General features: G+C 36.9%; 1 protein-coding gene across 1 annotated transcript in view; it reads left to right on the forward strand.

The window, feature by feature from the left end:
• Positions 1-21,487, forward strand: part of ALMS1 (ALMS1 centrosome and basal body associated protein) — a 71,888-nt gene that overhangs the window by 25,722 nt on the left and 24,679 nt on the right. Inside the window, exons 4-9 of the mRNA XM_062574487.1 lie at positions 2,158-2,278; positions 3,165-5,412; positions 8,413-8,572; positions 10,308-11,558; positions 12,489-12,619; positions 19,376-21,125. Of these exons, the coding sequence (XP_062430471.1) occupies positions 2,158-2,278; positions 3,165-5,412; positions 8,413-8,572; positions 10,308-11,558; positions 12,489-12,619; positions 19,376-21,125 (5,661 nt within the window). The remainder of the gene's footprint in view (positions 1-2,157; positions 2,279-3,164; positions 5,413-8,412; positions 8,573-10,307; positions 11,559-12,488; positions 12,620-19,375; positions 21,126-21,487) is intronic.

Consider the following 21,487-nt stretch of genomic DNA (forward strand, 5'->3'; position numbering starts at 1 on the left):
TCAGAAGTAGCCATTCATACCTATTTTTGAACATACAATTCTCTTTCTTTCCTACAGGCTTTCAAAAAAAAAAAAAAAAAAAAAGGCAGCTTATTTTCGTTTTCATACTTGTATCTTATGTAATTATCAAGAGCAAGGTGAAATGGAGTGGTGACTAGCGTAATGCATTTATCTAATTAAATAATGAAGAAAGTAGAGCTTTAAGGAGGTGCAGGATGCTGGGAAAAGATTCCCCATTTAAGCTGCTATAGCATGTTTTTACCATCTGTACTACAGATGCTAAAGTATAAATTTGGCTTCCTCTAGGAGGCATTAGGCTTGCCATGTGGTGGAGACAGCTGTTGAGATAGAAAAATTTTTGAATCTGTATAGCAATCATATTATTATTATAGCTGTTGATGGGGTGGGACGAGGGGGCATTCATGTTTTGAGCCAGCTTTACTATATGAGGTAGTTACTTCTATCAATGTAATCATATTCCGGCTATGTAATGGTGTACTAAAGTAATTAAAAAATCATTATTAACTTGCAATATTATATTAAAAATGAATCAAGAATGTTTTGCTCGTGGTCTGATACCACTCTTGAGGTGATGTAATACAGGCTATGAAAAGCCTAGGTTTAAAGCTGACATAATACAAATTTAATTTTTTCCTCTTTTGTGTAATGGTCATCTTGTCTGATGCTTTTGTAAGTGCTGTAAGTGAGTTTTGTAAGTGATACAGAGTCTAGTTTGTTATAGGTATTTGAATACTAATAAATCTAGTTTAAGCAAATGTGAACTGTGGTTCCCAAAGCCAAATTCTTAAAGAGAAATTGCCTTTTTCCTTTTAAAAATTTTGTTCTTTTATCAAAGTGTTAGAAGCAAGTTTTTTCCACCTATTGAAATATATATATACCTAGCTATTTACATTTATCAGCTACATGCTTATGGTTGTTCTTCTTCTTGTAGTATAACACAATTCTTTTTGTTTTTAAAAGCAATGAATTAAAAATGATAGAAGTGGCAAAAACCTCAAAGAACAAAGAAACGTGGTAGAAATTAAAGTTTATTACTGCAGAAATATATATTGGTACTTATATAATTGTAATGACTAGATTTTATTATTATGTGCATCTTGAAACCGTAGAGAAGAAACAGAATCACAGAATGGGTAAGGTTGGAAGGGACCTCTGGAGAACAGTCCAACCTCCCTGCTCAAGCAGCATCACCTAGAGCATGTTAGACAGGGTTGCATCCAGGTAGGTTTGGAATATCTCCAGAGAAGGAGACTCCACCACCTCTCTAGGCAACCTGTTCCACTGCTCTGTCACTCTTTTTACACCTTTACAACCTTTGCTATTGTTAAAATTTACAGAAAAGGACAATTGGAAAAAGGCATCATCAGGCTTTCTTGTTTTTTAAAGAAGTAAACAAAGAGTAAATTCTAGTAACTGACTTGATTCCTTCTCTGTCAAAGTATCTTAACCTTTCTAGTAAAACCTTCCTCTGCAGTGATTTGTTAGTTCTACCTATAAAAGGAGTCGTACTACTAAAATTGAAGAGATTAACCCTGAGTGTGTAGCTCCTTCCTGCTACATTGGTATAACTGAACTGTTACAGATGCTGTCCCCATTATTTTAATGTATCAGGTAGATTTTACTTCAAAGTTTTTAGTCTTAGGGCTGGGAGTTTAGAAGAGAGGAACACAAATAGCCATTTCATGTAACATGTAGCTCGGTTCAGTACCTAGTATAACGGTTTAGTGTGTCTTAGAAAATCCGTATGGCCATCTGGGTAGAAGCCCTGTGGACATCCTCCCAAGTACATAGACTGTGTGGAAGTCATTGGGTAAGGGGCTGACTAGCAATGTGGACAAACACTGGGATGTGTGCAGAATGTTAAGCATAGAGGTTAAGTTAGAGATGTCAATGTCATGTAGATTGATGACAAAAAAAAAAAAAAGAATTTAATACTTGACAAGAAAACTGAATTTGATCTGTAAGAGAATGTGCTTCAGCACAAGACTTGATAGAATTATATGATTTTGACTGTATTTTGCATGTTTTTGAGCTGTGAAGGCTTCATTAGTTGGCAGGGCAAATTTAAAAAGGGGTTACCTTGCAAACTTTGATTACAGTATTATTGCCTCTCAAGGGTATTTTTATTTTTAACAGATATTCAGGACAGTCGATTCTCTCCGTGTCTTCCATTGCTGATGACATATTCGACACAAGGTCAAAAAATTTTAGGTGATACACTTTTCCAGCAATCAGAAGTGGATTTTATTCCTTTAAGGTAGGATAAAATTACCTATGCCATGACATAACTCACACTTCCTTCCTGGCTGACCATGAATTTCTGTTTTACACTAGTTAATTAAATAATTAGTTTTATGGACGTAGAAATTAGAAAAAGTGTTGTTGTTGTTTTATGTATAGTATAAAATATATATTTTTATATAACATATGAACGCATAACTAACTATTTTACTAAGTCTTTGTCCAAACCTTAATTTAAAGGTGTGACAAATTACCCCTTTTGTGCAAAGTAGGAAGAAAGCCTCTGCCCTTTAGTAAAAAGAAGAGAAAATATCTGTGCATAAAAACTAAGGCAATGTATTTACAGTGTCATTGCTATTTAGGTTTCCAAGTACTCTTTTTTTTGTGGTAGGAGGGAGAAATATGTTTCCTAATATAATGTGTTATGACTTCACTTTGTGGATCAGAAAATAGTTCTACCAGAGATGATCTACTCCTACTGTCAATTAATACTATATGGAAATGATCATCAAAACAAAATCAGATAACAATTCAAAAATTCAACAAAAAGTAAGAAAAAATATTGGAAGTTTGTAGAAATATGTTGTTGCTGAACTCTTGTGTTCAAGTGAGACCTGACTTGTTTTGTATCCTTTAAACAAATAGTTCATATAGTGAGGCTGAAGTGGATGACTCGTTTAGAAAAAAATTATTTATACATATGTGTGTGTAAGTAACTTCTGTATTTTCTTTGCACATTATGCTTATTTTACATTTATTTAACTAATAAACATCCTGTGAATAAAAATATTTCAGTCCTGAATCGATTAAAATTGTTTTTGCATGCTATATTAAGGTGGAAAACATAGTTGTTGAAGTCAAGATATCGTGAGAAATTCACTTATTTTTCTTACCTCTTCTAGAGGAGTCCCTGATATTTCCAGTGCTTCCGAGGTGCATTCCAAACCTTTGCAGATCCGTGAAGCTGTGTGGCTGACTGACACTGAAATACCTTCTGATGCACTCAGTGACTGCCTTACTTTGTCCCAGCATACTCTTCCATTCAGAAATGTGGATCCTTGTGATGTCAGTTGTAGTGGTCATTTGTCTGAGCAGACTTCTTTTTCTGCACAGCTGCTTGTGGACAAGGAGGCAAATGAAGACTGTAAAAGTGATGATATTAATGAGAAGGCATTGTTCCCCCAAACAGGTGACAGTTTAGCACACTCAACTTCAAATAAGATGCTAACCAAGGCAAATAGCCTGAAGCAAACTGAAGTTTCTCCTGGAAAGCAGACCTATAATAGTTCTGTAAAAGGTGAACGTTTCTGTCAGGACAACAATGTACTAGTTCCTGTTCTTGAGCTTTCAGAGAAAAAAGAAAAGTTATCAAGGCATGATGAATTCTCCTCATCTTCAGAAAACACTTGTAAAACAGCATTGACAAAGACCTCTGAAAAATGTGAAACAGAGATACAAATAGAAAAGGTAAAAATGGCTGAGTGTGAGTCAGAAGGGTGGGTAAGGCAGATAGAGAAGCTGGAAAAAAAAAGGAAAGTTCCTGAGCTTGGTTTCTCTAATACGTTATCTGATGATTTAAGGAAAGACAATTGTAAAAGTTCAGATACACGGGATATATTTTCTGCAAAGAATTCTGAAATATCCAGGTTATCCAAGGAACATGGTGCAGATTTGAATGAATCTGGAAGCTTGAAGTTAAAGGAACTCCAAGAAGCTTTTCTAGCTCACGGAAAACAATCATCTTCTGCAATAACATTTGAGAAAGAGGAATTTGTCCCTACTGTGACAGCTACCAGTGACTGTGTGCCTAAACAACTAGATATGACCAACATGAAAGCTCTGTCTCCACGCAGCGAGAAAGAGAGTGCACGAGTAGAAATAGAGCCTGGAGCAAGCAGGACTGAATTAACTATATCAGATCTTTCCATAGAAAGAGGACATAAAGTTACAGATGTTTCCCCTTCATTTAATCTCCTTGTAGGTGATGGTTCATTCTCTGGACACTTAGCTCATCCAAAATATCAATCTACACCAGGGATATTTGTAAACAAAAACATTAAGGTAGACGAACTGAGCAAAACCCCTCTCAACAAGTCAAATATTCAGGCCTCACTTTCATGTTTAAATGAAGAAACTTTAGGGAACTCATCTACTAGTACACCTACTTCTTCTGTCGAGAAGCACCAGTGTACTTGGGAAGAGAATAATGAACATTCTGAGCCCTTAAAACTGAAATATCCGCACACTGGAAGATTCCAGTCTCTCCCATCCCTTAGTTTCATGGAGAAAGTAGGGGCTTGGAATGTGAGCCAGGCAGAGAAGATGTCCAGTTCATTGCCTTTATGTGACCCAACTGGAATTTCTCCTAGAAGAAGAGCCTACAGTGCAATTGTCGATTCTTCAAACCGTATTTTATCAAACCGCATTTTATCAATACAAAATAGCAATGGAGACCTCAAGGAATGTGTTGCTGCTTCCTCTAGAGAGACTATTTCATTGGCAAATTTGCCTTTTTATAATGAAAGCTTAGCGCTCGTCCATCCTCTTACCAGATCTCAGTCTGATGACTCCCTGAGTGCTGCCAGTGGTAACCCCTCCCTGACTGAAGGTGTTCAGCCAGCAAATGCAACACAGGCAGTGCAGCCATTAGAAGAAAAGAATGATTTTTCAGATGTGTCTGAAAATAAAACAAGCAGTAGTAGTTCAGTAGGCTCCATGTTACAGAAGTTTACAGCCAAGCGTGTTGTTACTGGATCTAGTGATGTTGTTGAAGGTAAAGGACAAAGTTCAGACCCAAATTTTTTAATTTCTAGTGAAAGAGTTGATCAGCTCCTTAGAGAGGATGGAAACTCTCCAGCTGATGACAGAGAGAGTTGTGGTGGTCTTGAAAATCAAAGACCATCTCACAACCTAGATATTACTACTGGCCATGTTACTATGGACAATTTCAGTGATATTTCCCCAGACAGTTTGAATCTTCTTGCTGGTTCTGGTGGAAGTAGCCAGATGGACTTGGGCTCTGCAGGGTGCTCTTCTGTGGTTTCTAGGCACAACTTCTTCAGCGCAGAAGAGGATAACTTTATCCCCTTTGGAATAACCCCTTTGAAAACTCCAGAAAAAGAAGAGCTAAATATTGAAGAAAGAATTCCAGTAAGTTATTTTGTCATATTTTAATGACTGTTCTTTACCTTTTGATTATGAAAAGATTGAAGTATACTTGTATGCAGTATGCTTGTATACAGTGAGTAGGACAGAGGTGCAGGCAGTATAACAGAAATGGTTCAGGAATGATTCAGGAATTGAGTTGAAAGACTAGCATGCTTGTAGGTAGGTTCTGCTATCCAGCCATGTTGGGAGCTTGTCATGCAATATAGACAATCTTTTAAGGATATCTGCTAAAATACCTGCATTATGTAAGGTAGTGGAGCCTAATAAATCTTAAAGAACCCTTTGTAGTAATATTTAACACAGATAAAAGTTTGGATATGGAGATTTCTACTCTCCACTGGGTGTAAATGACAGTATCACAGTAGAAGAATATGAAGATAAATGTAAAGACTGGTGGCTGATGATGACAGAACGTAAAGGGGAAAAGAAAAGAATAGGACATTGTGATAAAAATAGAATCTTCTTGATACAAAGACTTGTAAATAAGTGGCTTATAGTTCTGTTAGTGTATTGATAAACTATTTCTGACCACCTAGTCCTTTCAAATGATCGGGTTATAATTTCCCAAACATGAAGCTGAGACTCAAATGCTGACTAAGGAAATATCGGACTGCAGAAGAGAGAGCTGAACGTCACACACCCACAGATCTTCAATAATAGCAAAACCAACACAGAACTTGGCAAATCAAATTGCCTTAAAAAAAAAAAAAATCTATAAATACTCGTTTTTGCTTGTTCACTTTACTTCAGTATCTAAGGCATAAATTTCTCATTCTTTGTATATTGCTCATAAAGAATGTTAGGATCCTCTGCATAGCTTTTCCATTACGTCTTATTTGACTAATGCAGATTTCATTTCTCCCTTCCTCATTTTCAGATGGCTAGTGAGAATAGAGGGCAGATTGTAGCAGCCATGTTACTATACTAATAACTAGTGAGTGTTAGAGAAAACTAAATGCAGATTTATGTTAATGATGAACATGCAATTATATTCAGGATAAGTAGCTGTTCCTCCTGCAGAATGACTCTTATAATCATTAGGTCTTTGGAACTAGGTTTTAGAAGCACTCTTCTGTGTAAGTTGTCTCTGAAAATACATATTAAAACAAATAAAAATATTTTAGGGAGGATATCTTAAATTAAATTCATTAGATAATAAAGCTGACTGTTACCTCTAGTTTTATTTTACGAATACAGTTAAATACAGGCTCCACTGCTAGTTTAGAGGAAATTTGTTCTCATAAATCACTGACAGATATAAAGGAGAGTGGGTCACATATATGGCTTTTAATATGTAGATTTATAATAGAGTCATAGGGAATAGAGTAGGCTATGATCTATAAGGTCATTTCTTTCTTTCTTTTTTTTTCTTTTTTTTTTTTTTTTTGCTTAGAACATAGTATAGACAAGTTGAAACTAATTCACCCTTAGAAGTGATTAAGTTAAGGTAATTTTACTTAACCACTTATAATGTCTGTATGCAGATTTGGATGCTCTGTTGAAAGAGGAGAAAATAATTTTTCAAGGGATCCTAGGGGGCTCTCACCTCCAAGAGACTCTGTTGCAGCTTTCAAAATATATTAATGAAGGAGATGATACTGTTTGTGTCTGAACTAACAATCTTGTGGATGTTGCATAGAGAGATAGTTTAATTTTATATATATATATTTTTTTTCCTATGTATTTTGCAGATTCTTATTTTGAGAATGGCTTTTGTTTGGCTTCTTTAAACTAATTGTTAATGAAAAATTGTAACTGGATAGTGCTTATAGATGCTTATATGCTATTACAGAAAGTGCTTATGCACATTTATTCTATACTTACTGTCTTATGAAAAAGGAAAAGGCATGCATTTTATGCCTTTTTTTAAAATACTATGAAATGATTTACTGCTTTAGCTGTACTAGTAAGCCTAAGTCTTAATTGAGCAGAGAATTGGTATACTTGGAGGCCCTAGGATTTATAAACTTAAACTAATGCAGTTGGTAATGTCTAGAAATTGTTTGATAACCAGGGAGTTTTTGAGATACTGCTGAGATATGTTCCTTATATGCAAGTCCACTGGATAAGTGTGTGCTTTTATATAAGATCAGCTGAGTTTCTTTATAGAAGTTTGAATAGAGGAGACTGATTCTGTCCCTTGGCCAGGACAGATTTATTCCCTGTAGAGATGTCACAGAAAGCTAGTTCATGATGTTGTTTTATTTCCACAAGCTTTGACATTCTGGAAGAAAAAGTTTTTAAAGCAAAGCTTTGTGTTCTACTTCTAGCTGTTAAATGACATTTTAAGCAGGTGAGGGCAAAGCTTTCCAACTTCCTTTGAAGTATCAGGTTTATTATTGCTTGTGCAATGTACAGAGCATATGTATGAGTAAAAAGGCTGTTAGTAGTGTGCTGTTATCACAAGAACAAGATATGTGGCCCTGCTTTGCTGGCCTTTTGCTAAATTTCAGGTCCTATGGGAAGAGTGAGGCAAAGGATTAACTGGTTTGTAGCAGACCATTACCAGCTTCCATTTTTGGCCCGTGATGAGGGAAAAGTCATGAAAACGCCAGGAAAAAGTGTTGGTCAGGTACAAGCTATCAGAATTGGAACAACTCTTGCAGCCTATTTCTGATTTACTTCCAGAAATAGAATAATGAGGAATAGGTTGCTGGATGTGTGAGTTGACCTGATGGGTTGCATGTGGCTTGTAAGATATTGGTTAGGCAGGCCTATTTTTAGTAATTTTAGCTGGAAAAGAGGCCTGTTATTTCCTGCTTTGAGTCACAAGTAAGTTGGAGGTGTTGTCTAACATGTGACTATGTTAGTGTTTTGTGTTAAGAGTTAGGCAAGTTGAATGTGACTTAAGCTGAAAATGTTTTAAGATAAGTGGTGTGTGTTTTAAGCTCATGGGGAAGAACATCCATAAACTTCTGAATCCACTGACATTCTGTTTCTTTGCAAGAGTGCCAAATACTACTTCTGTTCATCTCTCATCAGGTATATCTTCGCAACCTTGGCATTGACCAGTCACCTGGATCTATACTGACTCCGTTTGTACCTCGAGGACCGATCAGGGAAGTTGAATTTTCCCCTTCAGAGCTTAGAACACTGAAGGACTCCACTGACACGCTTAGGAAGACGGCTCAGCAGCCACAAGGTATTGGGAAGGAGGGCCTTGTGCTGTGCAAACCTTAGAGGATACAGAACTGCAGATACATCTGTGGGGTTGCTCCTGTCCTGGTAGTGCCAGTGGACTTCTTACTTGGTACCCTCTTTCATTCGTATCATTCAACCTTCTCTGTTCTGAGACAGGAGATATTTGGCATTGGATAAGTAAGCATTGAAACCTTTGAAAAGAGGCCTCCTTGTTAAGGAATCATGGTTATATAGTCTTTTCTAGTCAGTGCAGTGGCAATTTATCTTTTTTTTCTTTACTTTTTTTTTTGGAGAGTTCTTGCAAAGGATTTTTTTTTTTAATCTAAAGATTAAGGAAATGTTATCAGACTCTCTCTTTAGTGAGAGCAGTAACTCATGGTTTCACTTTCCTCCTGAGGAAGCGAACACTCATTTTTTTTGGTCTGTTCAGTGCAACAAAAAGTTATGCACGCTTTATAACAGACCAAATCAATTCATGAATCAGTCTATCTCAACATAAAAATATATTGATATGACCTTAACAAACACTGAATCATTTTATATGAAGAACAGTATGTGCTCAGGTAGGGTTAAGATGTGCTTCAGTGGCATGCATATGTAGTATGCCATTAATGTGTTAAAATGTGCGTTGTAACATGCTTAAAATATTGTATGTTCCTTAGCAGATTTTGTCCTCTTTTGTTTTGACATTTGCATAATGTACCCCACACAGGACAGCTAATCTGAAGGCTTTTCACAATGAATACCTGTCTTTCCCCTGAAAGTTTGTGACTTTTCAAGAAAACTGTGTAGACCTGTCCTTCTGACCACCAGTGATCAAATACTTCTTTCTTGTGCCCATCAGACTTTCTTGCTTGTATGTGTGTATTCTTTTTAAAAATATATTTTATATACATACATACATATATATATATATATGTAATGATGTATATGTAATTTTGTATATAGTGTGTATATATAATTATATAAATATATATAAATATATATTTTTATTTTTTTTCCTGCTTAAAGCATCAGAGAAGACTTGGCAGAGGACAGGGACGCAGTTTTTCTCAGTATAGATATTATTCAGCTGGTCTTTGTGGTGTACTTAAGCTGTCAGTGGTTGGGCCATGAAACAAAATTATGTTTGAAACAGAAAATAACTGTTGTCAGGCATACTAGGGAGTTAGCTCTTGACTGTTGTCAGTACCTGCCAGTAGGAATTTAAAAGATTTAAGAACAGCATTTGCATTTAAGTACATTTTTGTAAAGCAATTATTGTTTTATATTTTCAAATGTTAAATACATATCTTGTTTGCTTTTGGACTTTTCTGTACAGGATATAAGATTATCAATAAGCAGTCCTTTGTCCAAAAATATTTTGGAAATACTGCCCAAAGCACTTCTGTTTCTTACAGGGATACTTTTATAATCCAAGTGTTCTTTTGGACATACAGGAACCAATATGTCATATATTTAAGAACTTTTGTTTAAAATTTAATCTTTTATTTAAAAGAAAAATTTTGTAGGTTCTTTAATATTTTTTCAAAATGGTCTACGGGACTGCTTTTAGCATATAATTCCCATGGAGATCTTACCTCAAAGTTGCATTCTAAAAACCGTTTCCTAAATGCTTCCTAGTATTTGCATTTTTTCCTCTCGTTTACAATCTCTATAGTACCAGAAAAGTAGTCTTTCTTGAGGCGGATATTTTTCAGAGCCCCAGCTTAATGGATCTTCTGTTTTCTTTGTAGATGAATTGCTGGCTGAAGTTGATGCTACACAAACAAGTTTTAACTCTAGCACTTCCACTCTCAGTATGTCTATCCCAATGGGTTCGGAAATTGGCTCTGATATTCTGTTACCCAGTGAACTCTCTCCTTGCTTCTCAAGATCTTCTGGAGACAGACCAGTGAGTCAGTGCAGTATTTCATGCCACCAACAGGAGCTGAAGCTAACTGCCTCCCATTGTGTTGAAAGCAGAGCAGAACATTTAGCTGTCTCCAAACCAGCTGAGCAAAATCAGCTGCTCCAGACAGTCTTGTCTGACTGCTGTTCTGATGGAGAGAGTGCTAAGCTTGCTACAAAACATGTTCAAGATCTGGTAGCTAAAAATGAATCAAAAGATGCAAATAGTAGCCTGCGGAGATGGTCTGCAGGTTCTTTGATTGGAGTTAAAAAAGAAATGGAAGTTGAGATAGGATCACAACCTTCAAGTGTAGGTACCTCTGGTAATGAGAGAAATAAGGATCAAGAAAGTGATTCCTTGATTGGATCTGATGCATTGAAAGAAATACGTAAGCTTTTAGCAGAGGCAGAGGATGTAGCTGGTAGCTGGTGTGACCCTATCATTTCCACTGCCTCTTCTAGAGAAACTGTTGATTCTTCTCCAGTGCTAATTAAAAAGGAGGGTGGCCCCAAAGATTCCAGGGTAGTGAAAGACAATGTCCCTGAGTTTCGGAGGATATTTTCATGGGATGAAGCTATGACCCGAAGAAGTATGCAAGAAGAGGGGTCAGTAATGAAGTCCCTGAATTCTTACCAAGGCAGTATGAGACGTGGAAGTTCTCTTGATGTCAATTTACATGGCAGTGAAGAGATGATGAAAGAGATGACCAAAGAGTTTAGGACTGGAAAATCTGTAGGAAGGTCTGAGCCAGAAGGGTGCAGTAGTGCAACTACAGACAGAAACGCACCTGCTTTTGTGGCTGTTGTACAAAGTAATGCAAGTAGTGAACTGAGCAGTGGAAAAATTTCAGAGCTTGTGAATCGTTCTCCATCAGAGTCTCCAGGCTGTATCACTGATGCCCTAGGAAGCATCCAGAGTGCCTTGGCTAAAGCTAGTGTAGCTGGCAGCAAGAAGGGAGGAATTCAAGAGAATGATAACAGTAGCAGTGGAGATTCACTAGCTGCCCATGTCAAAAACCTTCTCAGAAATGGATCACCTGTGACACAGGCCAGCCAAATTTTAAGAAGTGCAGAGGAAGAGGAGAGGAAAGCACGAGGTAATACAATGTTTCTGTTGTGTTTTACAAAGTCTTAATGTCACAATGCTAAATCTCGATTTGCATATATGTTTTAGAGATTGCTTTAAGATGCTTTTGAAGTGAAAGGATATAGGGTGTAGAAGGACATCTTAGGTCATTTGAGGCTGTTCCCCTAATTTTAAGGGTGTTTGTATAATGATGATAAGCTTTAATGGAGCTCAGTAAAAATAACTGGCGCTCTTTCCCTTCCCCTCCAATCTCCTTAGGGCAGGCTATTCCAGACCCTTGATGCTTAGAAACAGTTTCTAATTTTCAGTCTCAGCAGAGTGAGTTTGTACCTATTTGTCCCTTCAGTACTCTTGTTCTTTGGGTAATATCTCTTGCCATCTCATGTTACTCCTCTGCCATCCTCCTCACTACTTTTATCTTTGAAAAGAACAGTTGCATGTCTTAGTCTTCATTTTGCAGGGCGTAAATGATCAATGTCTTTTAATTGTCTTATATAACATATTAGAATGAGATATAACTGTTATACATTTCCAGTTTGAGTATATTTTTTGCCTAATGTTGATAACAAAATATTGATATAAAACCCCAGCATTTTGTGAAAAGTACTATTTGTCCATGTAATTGTTAAAAATGGGAGAGAGGATTGCGTGAAAGAAATATTGACTTCAATCAGAGACCATAAATATAACTATCAGAACCATGCAATGGGTTCTGAGTCCATCTTTCCAAAGAAATATTCAAGAGACCAATTTTAAATCATATTCTTGGTCACCCAGCTCTGCTATTTCACAGTGGTCTTTATTTCCTCAGTCATGGTAGTTAGAAATGCATTGCATAATTACAAAGCTACATAATTACAAGTTACAAAACTGTTACCATACCTGATGTGAGAAAATGAAGGGAGAACTGCTTTCTGTTTTGTTTTATCTTTCTGTGTAGCATGGGTCAAGCTAAAACTGGCTAGCCGATCTCAGGAATCTTTGTCAGACCTGACTGAAGAGGACCGACGAAGAATAGAGGAGATCAAGGTAGAGCTGCTTCTGAGTGCCAGGAAATCTGGAGTAGCCAAGGTACAGAAGACACAGAGTTCTTTAAACGGCAGCTAAATGCTACCATCTTGCGTGTTATCCTAAAGAAATGAGGCTTCTGTGATACGAAGTCCTGTCAGTCTTTTTCAACAGTTTTTGAACCGATTGCAATTTCAGGGCACCAGAAGTTTTCAAGAATTATGTTCCTACAATACTTTTCAAGACCAGTAGCTAGTTAGGAAAGAGAGATGCAAACTAACCTGAGCTCTGTTTAGTGCATACCCTTATTTGGTGCTTGGGCCTGGTATAGTGGCTTCCTGTGTGTGTCTTTGGACCTGCCGTGGCACATGCTGTTTCCCCCATGCACAGCAGTTGGATGTAGTAGAAGGAGAGGGATGTGATAGGGGAGGGAGAGCTGAATATGTTCTGAAGCAATGAAGGGGAGAGAAGTGGTCAATGAAGATGCAAGTATTATCATGGCAAGAAGCTGCGCACAGGTCACAGTTTCAATAGGCTTAATTAGTTCTGCTTTTCACAACACATTTGTGCATGTGGTGATTGTCTTGTAAACTCCTCCTGTAAAGGAGGATATTATACAAGGTAATACCGTTATCTAAGTGATAGCAGTATTACTTCCCATTTTTTTCTGAAATGTTAAGAAGTAATCTGATGTATGCAAAAGGATGCTTTGGGAAGGAAGGCAGTAAATTGTTCTTCCTTTGTATTGATAGCGTCAAAAGTAATGGGCTTAAAGAGCAAAAAAGAATGTTGCTATTGGAAAATAAATGCTTCAACATTTAGGATCCTGAGAGCAGACTGCTTAGGAAGATTATAATGTGGTAATCATAGTATGTTTTTAAGAACAGGTAAGCGAGTATTGGTAAAGAATAATGTTAGCATAGTTAATGCTGAATTGGGACAGGGATAAAGTTAGATGAGCTTTGTCTCTTACGATCCTTTCTTTTATGAAAACTTGCCATTGAACTGTTGTCATGTTTTATGAATGCTACTTGGAACACTTTTAGTTCATATATTTATTTTATCCTGATTGGAATTTTTGTAAGCTGGCATATATTACTTGACTTTAAATAACCATTTTCTGCTTAAAAAAAAAATCAATTTAACAATGTTGTTTATTTTTGGAAATTTAGACAAAGGATTCCTCTCACTTAATAAATAAATAATAATAATAAAAAAGACCCAGCCCACAAATACATCTTTGCTTCAATCTATAAATCAAGCTAGAGGCCTTGAAGCTTTCTCTTTTTTCTTAATTCAGATTTTATTAGACTACAGCTTTGTCCCTAATGCTGATTTGTTACAGACTAGGACCAAACAGTTTTACAATACGTTGATTAAAAAGCAGTCCCCCCACCCAAAAACAAAACAAAACAAAGATTAGAAGAAAAGTAATTTTTTATAAGCTTTAGAGACTAACAAAGGCAAACTGTTCTTAGTGTTCATGCAAACAATTCTTTCGTCAGAACGTCATCTTTCTTTACTGCTTCTGATGCAGTCTTACTATGAATGTCCTTTTTTTTAGAAAGTTGAGGCTTTACCTTTCATTTTTACAGGTGAAAACTCAAGAACCACCATGACATTTTTACTTTTTTCCAGCAGAAAACATGTGAGGCTTATCTACAAAACAGAAAATGCAGTGAAGGAGCAGAACAGCCTGGGAGAATTCTTCTCAGGGATCTAAATTTCACTTCTGAACATTGCTCCATCTGACTTTTGGGATAGTAGTGTTGTTTGGTATGTGTTAGTCAGTTGTGATGTGTTAAGTAACAGTTATTCTTAAAAAAAAAAAAAAAGTGCATTATAATGATTTCTCAAACAGATCAGAGTGCTTAAAAATGTCATTGGGACATATGTACGTAATCACGCTCCAAGCATTTACTGAAGTGCTCAGCTGAATTGTGGCCCCCCAAAAGTAACATTCAATATGATATTGGCATTTCATTTTGAAGATGTATCCCAAATAGCAAGTAATGCTTATGGCTATAACTCAAAATCAGAATTTTATTTTCTTCGTTTTCTATTCTGTAAAAACTGGCAATCCTTGCACAGTGTATCTGTTTTCTGTAAGTTTAATTTGTGGGGTTCTTCTGATCTTATACCTCTTCCATTACACAAGGTGAGGAATGCTCTATAACAGCATAGCTGTGTAAGTAGTTAAAACTTGGCAGAGATGCTTAAGAACACAAGGTAAATATGGAACTTTCAACCTTGCCTGTATTTCGTATTGACCCTTCCTAAAGGTCTTACCTGGCCATTCATGGAAAAGGAAGGCACAGGGCCTCTTGAGGAGGATTGCCTGGTAGTATATGTGTGTATGTGTCTGTGTATGTGTATATATATGCATATACATATTATATAAATATAACATATAAATACACACACATATAAAAAAATTATATATATTTTCTTTTTTTGCCTCTCAATAGATAGGCCTTTGGCTAATGGTGTCATTTTGGTCCTGTAGACTTGCTGTTAGGATATCGTTTGTGGTAAATGGGAGACAGGTAGTTGCCAAGACATGCATGTGAATACTTCGCTTTTTTGATGGCTAATATTCAGCCTCTGTGGCTGTAGAGGTCTAGTTTTAGCCTAAGCAGGTAAGTTGCTAATATTTATTCTTTTGATGGGCTTTGGAAGTTTACCGCTAGGATGGATGATGCTCTTCAGTCACAAAAAGCAGTAGAATAACAGGAAGTTCATTGAGGGTTTTTAAGAAAAGCATATGAAACGTCAGTCTTGGTCTTCAGAAATCAGCCAGGTTATTCTTATTCTTCCTAAACTATTATGGTCTTTCCAGATAAAAGAATTTCTAGAATAAGAAACTGGGAAAAACCAAGGGATGCTTAGGCAGCATTCTGTTTCAGGAGCACTGTCTTTAAAAATCAGCCTTCTTTTTGTGCTCTTCGTGTATATGTGTTTATTTTGGTGCCCCAGTTAAGACTGAGGGTTTTCTGAAATTTCAACATGTTTCTCAAACGCATCAGTTTTCCATCTAAATTAGAGACCTTATTGTATTATGGCCTCATTTAGCTACTTGGCGTCCGTAAGAATGCAGACAGGGTATCTTTCCACTTACTGAAGAGCATTCCCCCTTTATATACAGAGCGCTGTGTTCTTCCACTCCTCATACTTGGTGAATTTCCTGAAAAAAAATAGTAAGTTGTAGCTGTAGAGTTACACCACAGTCTCTTGTCTATCATACACTATAAAGAACTTTTTTTGGAAAGATGATGTGTAATGAGCGCAGTAAAACATGTGAAAGACTTGGGAAGATGAGCTTCTGTGCTGGCTATATGTTGTAGAAGCCACTGTGTAATTACACTGGGCAATGGAACAGATACCTGGTTTGGGGAAGGAATACTCTCAGGAGCTCACCTGCTTTGGCACAGGACTGCCATATCTCCTTGCACACTTCTGTAATCCCTTATTATTTACTTTAGCTGTACGAAATGGAGGAATACAAGTAAATTAAAATAAGGCCACAGAAGAGTTCTGTTTTGGAAGAAGAATCTAAGCCTTCTGAAATAGTTTGCTACTAATGACATGTTGGATGCAGAAGTTGGAAATTTTTTTTTGTGGAGTATTTATTTTTAATTTGTGGAATATTTAATATGTTTTACACCAAAAACATTGTAAGTTTGTTTTTATCACAGTAAGTTCATCTGGACTGTCTTCATGGCAGTGCATTTGTTTTGGATTTATTCTGTGCACATCAAAGAAAATGTAATTTTTAATGATGCTAAAATTAAAGTAAAGAAGTGCAGATACTGATAAACTAGTAGAATGATATGTATGCTTATGAAATTTTCTCTGAAGAAGCTTAATGGCCTATAGTTTCACATACATTAGCATGAACTCTGATTTTGATATAAATTTTGGATGCTGATGAAACTATTTGTCTTTGTCTTATCTGTTTCCAGCATTTGCTAGCAATGATACTACCTCTGGCTCTAATCCGACCAGTCTAAAAGAGATGGGGTGAAGTGATGTAAGAAGGAGCTGCTATCTAGCATGCTGTGTTAAATGTGATTTGATATTTTGTGTCAGCAGTGGAACTAAATGTATGGTATCTATTTCAGTTAGTGCATATCTATTGAAGTGAGCGGAATCTCAGTGTGTGGATAAATATTCATTTAGAATTGCTTCAGCTGCTTTCAGCAGTTGAAGTCTCAGGTGCTTTGTTACTGCCTCTCATCTTGGGAGGGAGTTGCCATCCACAGATGAGCAGTGTTAGCAGATCAGGTAAGTAGTTGCCCTAATTTGTTTCAGGGCAAAGTCTGTTGCATTTTTTTTGGATCAGTGCTGATGGTGACAAATTACTGGGGATGGCAACTTAAGCTTTTCTGATCATACCTGTGAGGCTTTATCTCTTTGTGCTATTAGACTAATAGATTTTCTGCATGCTTCTGGGAGCGTGATATTTTGTTCAGTTGTTTGCAGTGTGATCGTTAATCTAGAGGTACTTTGCATTTCTTTCCTTCAAGACTGCTTTCTCTTACACCAGTCAGGTAAGATGCTGCAAAGAAGAACTCTGCATCTGGAGCTTCTGCAGTAATGAGAAAGATCTTGGAAACAAAGTTTGAAGCCCACCCCTCGATCCCCCCATGTGCACAGGCGAGCTCAGAAAGCAGGGGAAGAGGGGGGTGAGCCAGTCACAGGGAGGACTGAGTTTTGGTTGTCTGTCTTGTCAACCTTGTGAAAACCTCTGCACTCGTTTATCCCCAATCCATGATGAATGTTAGTCTCTGCTGTTTATAACGAGAAATGGAAGGAAAATACGGAATATTAAAACTTACTAGATGTATTTGGACATGTGTTTAATTCTGTTTTGTTTTGCCAAGTAACTAGAGTCGTTTGCTGAGCCTTTCAAACCTTTTAACTCTGTATAGCTTATTCAGTGCTTTGTCTGCAAAAGGTGCATAGGAAAATCAAGTTTCATTCTGAGGCCACAGAAGAAGGTGCACAGTCCTCTTAGGACTGTAGCTGAAGAGCATACCCTAGAGGGAATTTTGCTATTAATTTTAGTGTCAGTAGCCTACTTCATTAGCAGGCACTGAAAGGCAACAGCATCCGATGAGAAGTGGAGGGGAGTAAAGTGTTTTTTTTTCCTTCTGATTCTGCTGAGGGACTGTAACATATGTTGCTTTAATTTTATTTACCTGCTAAGACAAACTGTTGTTGATTACTGCTGTTGGGATTTTTTTGACGGTGATGATGGGGCTTGAGGAAGGAGAGACTATGAAGCAATGAAGACTGGAAAGTATGCTGAGAAAAGTGATTGTCAGTAAAATCAAGGAAAGATACAAGGCTAGAACTTGTTTACTAAAGTAAATTATTAGTTTTGCATAAGCAAGTAGTTTAGGTTTCAGTATTTTTTACTATTGTGCAACTGTAAAATATGTGCCGGAGATGCTTAAATACTGGTGGTAGTCAAATAACAGATTGCTAAATATAGCTGCTCCTTAAGATAGTTGGTATCGAGGTGTGATTATTATTATGGGGCAATTGTCATCAGATGAAGGTGTAAATATAACTTAGCCCAAGATTTTGTGAACAAAGACAGATGGCAATATATTTATGGACCACTTCGTTTTTATTTGGATGAGTGTCTTATCTGTTTCTAGTAATTCAGTCTTTTTTTTCCCTTATCCAACAGTTTCAGCAGCTTTCCAAAACAAAGAATATTTCTGTGGAAAAAACATCTCCCTCTTGCTAGGAGAATAAGATTAAATTGCATATGCAAATTGGATTTTTTTTAATAATTTACCTTAAAGAGTAAATTAAAGCTTTCATTATTTTAAGTCATTTTAAGTCATTGTCAGCAGTGGGCAGTGACCGTAAGAAGACTAGTTACAGCTCTTGTCTGAGGGACGTTGGCATACCTGTTTTAGCGAAAAAAGAAATAGATTTTATGGAAAATTAAAGCTTTTTTAATTAAATGTTTTCTCACTGCTTTTTAAAGAACAACTTTCTTTTCGTAAGCATGTGTTTCTTTTTTTGCATAGTACTATGAAAGAATGCCTTTCATCAGTAAACTAAGGATTATGAGCATTATTTAAGTTGTATACAACATCTCCATCCTTGGAGATGTTTGAAACTTGATAAGGCTGGGACTTTCCTGAGCAGCCTGTTCTAATGTTGAAGTTAGCCATACTCTGAGCAAGAAGAGTCTCTCTACTAGAGACCTCCAGAAGTCTCTTCCAACTTAAGCTTTTCTGTGATTTTATGTAGCTAACTGGCTGTTTAATTTAAAAAAAATATCTCTGAAGCTATGAAGCTGTGATGGGTATCTGAATCACTTTGAACTTAAGTACTGGACATATGTGCATTCAAAAAATAGTGATTATTCCTAGTACATCATGAACTGGGTTTATGACAAGGTCCAGCTGTGTATGATGCAAACTAAGGGAAAGGTAGAAAGTTTTATGCTTGTTTTCTTGTGAGTGGAGTAATGTTTTGGAGTATTTACAACTTAATCAGCCTACCTGATAGTGTTACTCACTTTATAGCTCACAAAACATAACTAAAAGATTCTATTATAAATGCCACTGTTGTTTGTTATAGCATCGGAACCATATTAACTAATTTGCTGGCACTTAAGATGACAAGTTTTTAATTACTGCATTAACAGATGAGTTCCAGAGAAAGTGTGTTCTCATTCATGAAGACCGTTTCCTTATTATCAACAGTGTTAGTCTCTGGATTCTTAAATTCTGATTTTGACAGAGATAGAAAATTGTCTGCATAACCCATGAAAATTTTTCTGTACATTTTTAGGATCTAAAGGGATGCACTTTGGAAGCTGCTTCTGAGTATAACCGTAGTCAGGAACAGGACGTAGAGCACTCCAGAGCTTCAAGCAACAAAAAGTTTCATGTTGACAGCCTTACACAAGTCTTTAGGACTAAGGAGCCTTCCGAGTCAATATATAGGGCCGATCCCTTTGATTATGACCTACAGAGGAATACACAGTTTAAATCTCTGAGTACTGTTCGAACACCTCTCTGCAGCCAGTATCAGACAGTTGCAACTAGTCATTCCGATGCCAGCATTGAACATCATGCACCATTGCAAAAAGAATGGGACACACATGTAATTGAATTTCCAGCTGCTTCTGATACACAAATGGCAGAAATGCATTTACCATCTCGGAAGAAACTGTCTATGGAAGAGTCTTCTGAAGAAATTGCTAAGCAAATTACATCTATTACCTTTTCATCCCGTAAACGTTCTCAGTCACTACTGAATTCCATGATACTCGGCAGCAGCTTTACTGGAGATGCTCTTGATGGGATAATGCCTTTGGTGACTGGCTGTGCTAGTGCTGAGGAGCAGGGCCGTGATAAACAACATTGGCAGAGGTCTAAGATCTGTCCTCCTTCAAGTCCAGTGGTTGCTGGTTCACTATCTAATGAGATTACATTTACTGCTGACAAAGACAGGTTTCATCATGTTTCTGCTGACAGTAGCAGAATGGGGTCTTACCAAGAAGATTTTCTGTCAGATCAGGATTCTGTAAGCATCCGTGATGATGAGGAACAGACCTATTCTGCAAAAAAAATTGAGGAAATTCTGCCTCGAGATGCAACTGAATTAGATGGACGTAGTGCCAGATTCATGGGGGCTGACTGTGGTGTAAGATTTAGTCAAGATAGGAATAGACTTCATGAACCCCATTCTGTGAGCTCATATCAGGGAAAGAGTAGCTCACCCAGATACTTACAATTTTATGAGAATTTAGAAGGTCTAGGTCCAACTGTACAAACAGATTTGCAAGAAGATCATGCTAGTTTCTTAGAAAAAGAGAAAAAAAATCCTTCTGATAAAGTCTCTCTCATTCAGAAAGAGGTTGCTAAAGAGCAAATCAGTGTGTCTTGCCTTTCATCTCCAAATCAGGTTTTATCTACCACATCTGTATATCCTACATCACCAACTAAGAAAGTACTGTCTTGTGTCCATATAACTCTTTCCCCAACGTCTAATAACTCAGAGCCGTGCAGTGACTTAAATACTGAAAATGAGACGAGATTGGGGAACAAGCTTGAAGTTCAAACTCAGCCAGTGTCTTTGAAAACTCCAGAAATCTTATTAGAAGCTGTTTCTAAATTATCAGCTAGTGACCCTATTCCAGCAGATCAAGGATCTTCCTCTTGTCCAGTGCTGGTATCTTCAGCAGATTCCTGCCTTGAGCTTTCCTCTGTTCCAAGCGCAGCAGAGCAAGAGCTAAAACCTCTGCTTCAGCAAAGCTGTGAGAGATCACAGGGTGCTGTTCTGGGTTTAGGGGAATGTAATCTGAAGAATAAGTTCAGCTCTGTAGTTTCTGACAAAAAAGAGAAAATGACTTCTGATGCTACGACTCAGATAACAACAGAAAGTCCTGAAAAAACAACATTTTCAGCAGAAATTAATGTTAATTCACAAGACAGTGAAAATACTCTACAGCAATCATCTGTCCAAAAAGCACGTGAAGTCTCCAATTGTACCACCTCATCCCTTAACAGGATTTTTTCTCTTCCAAGGCAGAGTGGTGAGCAAATTAAAAAATCTGCTATGTGTATGCAGTCTTCCATCTATTCTGTTTTATGAGAAATTTATGGAGGGGAGGAGAAGTTTTTGGAGGTGTGTTTTTTCTTTTTCGAGTAACATTCTTGAGATAATTTTCCTATTTATACTTAAGAGTGCCCATAGAGAAAAAGCTTTGGGCTTTACAGTCTTGTCGGTAGAGAGCTGTATCAAAAGGTGGTGGTTCAGTTTAGGTTCATATGGGACTGAATTTGTTGTATGCAGATCTGGTCCAAAGAATTTTTCTGACCTAATGTCTAGGTAATTTGATTTAGTTAATGGCTACAAAGTCTACAAAGAGACTTATTTAATTATTCATTTGTTCTG

Source organism: Rhea pennata, chromosome 4, assembly GCF_028389875.1.
Source record: "Rhea pennata isolate bPtePen1 chromosome 4, bPtePen1.pri, whole genome shotgun sequence".
Classification (NCBI taxonomy): domain Eukaryota; kingdom Metazoa; phylum Chordata; class Aves; order Rheiformes; family Rheidae; genus Rhea; species Rhea pennata.